The 5789-nt window shown below is 51.5% G+C and overlaps 1 protein-coding gene across 1 annotated transcript; it reads left to right on the top strand.

Moving 5' to 3' along the window:
* The first annotated feature begins 4816 nt into the window (after positions 1 to 4816).
* Positions 4817 to 5581, top strand: LOC146209919 (uncharacterized). The gene has a single exon (XM_084581467.1). The coding sequence runs from the start codon at positions 4817 to 4819 to the stop codon at positions 5579 to 5581; it is 765 nt and encodes a 254-aa protein (XP_084437593.1).
* The last annotated feature ends 208 nt before the right edge of the window (positions 5582 to 5789 follow it).

The raw sequence follows: 5789 nt of genomic DNA on the forward strand, positions 1-5789 counted from the left end.
TGAGTGAATGGGTGATTATATATATTATATATATATATATATATATATATATATATATATATATATATATAACACACAAACCAAGACACAGCCCGACGGAACTCCAGATGAAGCATCCATTAAGGATGAACTGCAGTTATTGGTTACTATAAACTGTTAGCGGTAACCAGGGAGCATTCAGTCCATTTCAACCATATCGGTCATAAGGGTTAATATGACGGAGTTTAAATTGCAGCAGTTTGTTATATAGCTTATCAAAAGCGCTTGAAAATTCCCAATATATTGTTGAGAGGAGGCGGCTGGCATTCGCAATCACCCTTGTACGGCCGTGTTGTTGCTGAGCGAGAATAGCTCCTATTCCATGGCCACTTGCGTCGGTACGGAGTTCAGTATTGGCGGAAGGGTTGAAGTGGGCCAAGACTGGTGGAGTAGTAAGAGCAGCAATAAGCTTTGAGAAAGCTGCAACTTGTTCAGGCCCCCAATAGAATGAAACGTCTTTCTTGAGGAGTTGGGTGAGCGGACGAGCAAGGACTGCGAAGTTCGGGACGAATCGTCGGAAATAGGAACATAGGCCAATAAAGCTTCGAACATCGCTGGATGAACGCGGAGTGGGAAAATCTCTGACGGCACGTATCTTGTCAGGGTCAGGCTGAACACCGGAAGCATTAACCAAGTGACCAAGCACTTTGATTTCCCGATGGCCGAAACTGCATTTCTTTGAGTTCAGTTGAAGGCCGGCGCGGCGGAATAGCTCCAGAATGGTAGAAAGGCGAGAGAGGTGGCTGTCAAAAGTGGACGAGAAAACAATGACGTCGTCTAAGTAACAAAGACAAGTCGTCCACTTGAAGCCGCGCAGCAAGGAGTCCATCATCCGTTCGAAAGTTGCAGGGGCGTTACATAGGCCAAAAGGCATGACTTTAAATTGATAGAGGCCGTCAGGGGTGATGAACGCTGTCTTTTCACGGTCTCTCTCGTCGACCGAAATCTGCCAGTAGCCGAACGAAGGGCGATGGATGAAAAGTAGCTGGCTCCGTGCAAACTATCAAGCGCGTCGTCGATGCGCGGAAGAGGATATACATCTTTTTTGGTTATCTTATTCAAATGACGGTAGTCAAAGCAGAATCTCCAACTGTTATCCTTCTTCTTGACCAGCACGACAGGGGATGCCCAGGGGCTACTGGAAGGCTCGATTATGTCGTTCGTTAACATCTTTTCGACCTCCGTTTGAATGACGCGTCGCTCGGCAAGCGAAACACGATAGGGCCGCCTGTGGATAGGACTGGCGTCCCCGGTGTCAATGCGGTGGGTTACAACTGTCGTTTGACCCAATGGGCGGGTGCCGAAGTCAAAAAGGTCACTGTAGGTAAACAAAAGCTTGTGTAAATCAGCGGCGAATTCAGGTTGCAGATCAGCTGATATCATGCTGTTAAGCGGATCAGGGCGCGATGTGGACGACGAGGGGGTGTTGGCAGGGACGGCAGTTGTATGATCTGTAGACAGCTGAAATGGCACAATCGGTCATCGGTGACAGCGAAGCTAATGAAATTCCCTCGGGCAGAACTTGAGTTGAAAAGCTGAAGTTAAGGACTGGGAGAGTGGTGCGGTTCTGGGATATGTGCACAATTAGATGAGGAAGGGTGACGTGCCGCTGCAGCATGACATCAGTAATGGGACAAGCGAGATAGTCGCCATCTGGGACGGGTGGAAATGGCGACATAGGAATGTAAACGGCAGGTTCAGGAGGAAGACGGCTAAACTGTGCTGATTGAAGTCGGGGTGAGCAGGAGGGGTCTTCAGAGCAGAGCGGAAGGTCCAAGCGAAGTAGGCCGCTAGAGCAGTCAATAAGGGCAGAGTGGGCTGTTAAGAAATCAATGCCAAGGATAACGTCGTGAGGGCATTTATGTAGGACGGTGAACAACACTGGGGCATGACGGTCAGCAATTGTAACTCGCGCCGTACACATGCCAACCACGGCAGCATGGCTGCCATTGGCGACGCGAACTGTGGACGAGACGGCTGGCGTAAGGACTTTCTTGAGGCGACGGCGAAATGAGGAGCTGAGAACGGACAGTTGGGCGCCTGTATCAATTAGAGCAGAAACGGGAACTCCATCCACAAGGACGTCGATACGGTTATTTTGTAGGGCAGGGGTCAACAGAGGTTTTTCAGTCCGGGTCATAAATGCAGCGTCACCTCCGGGAGCTGCATTGGCTAGTTTTCCGGTACGTGGCCAGAATATGACGGTGGCGAATTGCGGCGAGGAAGAGGAGAACGCGAACGTCGTGCTTGCGGGGATGGTGAACGGTTGGCAGCACGGACAGTGGAACCGGGGTCAGCAAGGGTCTGGTCGGGGCGAGGTGGGGAATAGCGAGGGGCATAGTCTCCGCGGCGGTCAACGTAGGTGTACTGACGAGATGGCGTGTACCAGCGACTACGGCAGCGGCGGGAAATGTGGCCAACGCGAGAACAAGTAAAACAGATGGGGCGATTGTCGTGGGTACGCCATTCATTTGGGTTGCGGTAACGATATCGGGGCGAGAAACCGGCGTTGGTTGAGGTGGCAGCAATTACTGGAGGGGCAGGTCCTGAATCCGTGGTGTCGGTGGTGCTGGTAGAAGGGAGGCCCATATTCGCAACCTCTTGGCGAACAAAAGCCTTAATAAGTGATATGGTAGCCAGGGTGTTGTCGGGTGTATGCGACAGCGAGGCCGCGGGAGTCATTGCCTCAAGCTCTTGGCGGACAATGCGTGTCAAAGTGCTGTCGTTCGCAGGCGGTCGAGGAGTCGGGATATCGATACAGGAGGAGCTAGCAGCCGTGTTCGGCAGCCGGTCGAAACGGTGATATATGCGCCTCTGTTTCGCCTGCTCGAAACGTCGGCACACCTGCAGCACAGAGTCCACGGTGGAGCAATCCCTGCACAACAGGAGGTTAAAGGCATCGTCGGCAATGCCTTTTACTATATGGCCGACTTTATCCTCCTCAGGCATGCCATGGTCGACTTTGCGGCATAGAGACAGGACGTCTTGGATGTAAGTGAGATATGACTCCGTAGACGTTTGGGCCCGAGAGGCGAGCGCTTTTTTGGCGGCAATGTGGCGGCCAATAGGCTTTCCGAATAGGTCGTGCAGCTTCTGTTTGCAAATATCCCAAGATGTTAGCTCGTCTTCGTGGGTTTCAAACCACACCCGCGCGGTCCCAGCCAAGTAAAATATTACATTCGCGAGCATGAGTGTGGCATCCCACCTGTTGTGCTTGCTCACGCGCTCGTATAGGGCTAGCCAGTCGTCCACATCGACGTCGTCGGTCCCGCAGAAGGTTCCGGGGTCACGGGGGTGGGCCATTACAACAGCAGGGGCGGCGGCTGTAGAGGTAGAGGCGTCGGTAGCCATCGTGGTGGTTCCGATGTGGCGGCCGCTGCGGATATCCAGCTTGTGGCAAGGGATCGAATAGATTAACCTCCACCAAGGGATGTTACGTGGAAGATTTACAGTCCCAAAGCTGTCCGCACAACTAACGTTGATGAGGGCACCGATTTCACAACACTCAGCGTCGTCGTCTTCTCGGAGTCTGTTGCACTTCTTCATCCTCATCACGAACAGCGAATACAGCTAAGTAACAATATGCAGTCTGCGATTATCGAGAACCTTATTGATCTTCTGCGTGAAAGATAAAAGCTGGGTATCGTAGTACTTCTGCTTTCTCAACTTATGTTGTGAGGAATTAAAACAAAATGCCATAGACTCAAGAACATTTGCGAGGTTAAAAACATCATATGTTCTAAAATCAGACACGTAACTGAACTTAAGGAATACCGGATGGCATTTATTTGGCGACTGCTTGCTAGCAGACTTCAAGGCTGGCATCATCCGATTTTCCAATGTTCCTGTGTTCCACAAACCGTTCCACAAAGCGTTTCTGACACAACCATTACGGAATTGACTGCTCGAGACAGAAAGATTTACATTGCGCCAAGCAAAAACGTTGACGCTTATAGTGCAGTGTTGTGTCCCTTTAACATCCGAAATGTTAAAGGGGAAGAACACTGCACTCTAAGAAGCTTCACTCAGCGGCGATAGAGCGCGTTCGTTGCGGCTTGGTCTTTGAAGAAACTATTCATTCTAGCCTTTTTCAAACTTGTAATCTGGCAACCTGTATAACATATACTCGCTCGACAAGGAGCAGCCTTACGGCAATAAACACCAGTCGTCCTTTATAACGAGACCATCCAACATGTAGTGATCGAGTGCCCAGAACTGCGACCCGCCCCCACTACAAACTACAACAGCGACAACACCAACGGAGGCGCTTTTGACAGCACTCGGTCTACAGTCGACGTCACTACCCGAAGAGACTAGGGTAATCATGAGGGCAGTGGAGACGACAAAGCGCCGCCTCGAGGACTGGTGGCGCAACAGAGAAGACTGTTAAATTTCTCTCCTGGCCTAATCCAGACCTTTGTGATCCCCCGATAGAAAGGGGAATGGCCGCATCAGCATCAGCCTCATCAGCATCAACTGAAACAATGGTGTCATCATTTGTGCGCGTCTCTAAGTTTACACAAAATTATGGTGCCGAAACCCGGGGATAAAACGCTGCAACGTTCCGTAAACATCGAGGCCATCAAGCGCCGGCGAGACAACGAATCCTGAGTCGTTACCGCAACGATCCTTGGAGGTGAAATCGCCTTGGACTGAAAGGTTCCAAGAACGAGGCCTAGGAAAGCCACGCCCGACGCTCTAACACGAGGCCTGGAGACGCCATACCCGAAGCCAAGCTTGCTTCTACGAGCACGATCGACACTACATCGATACAGAAATGGATCGGCTGAAGAAGAAACGAGGAGCTCTGAGATCCCAGGTGACAAAACTGATTTCCGAGGTGGATTCTTCGTTAGAGACGCATGCGGACGAAAAGGCTCTGAACGTACTGTCAGCGAGGCTTAGCGCCCTCCAAACACAGCTTAACGAGGTGGACGCTGCTATCGAGCCACTTGTGCCTGACGAAGAAGCCGAGGAGAACTACACGCGTACAATCGCTTACGACAGAATCGTCACCTATGCCGCAAAACTCAGCCAGCAAGCCGAAGCTCAGCGAGCGACCACCGGTCCAGGAGCGGACGCTACACGGGCCCCTCTCGACGGTAACCGGAGCGCTGCCGGTTCAAAGGTCAGGTTGCCGAAACTCGAGCTGCAGCGATTTAGCGGCGCCGCCACGGAGTGGCAGCCTTTCTGGAAGCAGTACCAGCAGGCGATCCACAGCAACGACTCTCTTTCCAACGGCGAGAAGTTTTTATATTTGCAGTCGGCGCTCACTGGGAAGGCTGCATTAGCGGTGGTCGGGATTCAAACTACAGGAGCCAATTACAACACAGTCATCGAGCTTCTGAAGGAGCGTTTCGGACGCACGGATGTGCTAATCCAGGAACACCTTACCCAACTGCTGGGCTTACCGACAGTACGAAGCGAGCAGGAGGTAAGAGACCTACGTCGACTCTATGACCACATGCAGCGCAACATATCCGCTCTCAAGGCGCTTGGCGTCAAAACAGACGGCTACGGCGCAATGCTCAGCTCCTCGTAGCTGCGAATGCTGCCAAGCGACCTTGTCATAACTTATCACAAGCGTTGTTCAGCAGAAAGGCAGGAAGACATTCTTTGCATTGCAAGTCTGCAAGAATTTATGAAAAATGAAGTGGAGAGTAGGGAGAAGGCGGTGCAGGTTGGTCAACGGGAAAGCAAGAACCTTAAACCCCGATTCGAGAATGGAAAGTCCAGAGTTTCAAAGGCTT

The sequence above is a fragment of the Amblyomma maculatum genome, chromosome 1 (assembly GCF_055883805.1).
Source record: "Amblyomma maculatum isolate TAMU_Amacu chromosome 1, ASM5588380v1, whole genome shotgun sequence".
Lineage (NCBI taxonomy): Eukaryota > Metazoa > Arthropoda > Arachnida > Ixodida > Ixodidae > Amblyomma > Amblyomma maculatum.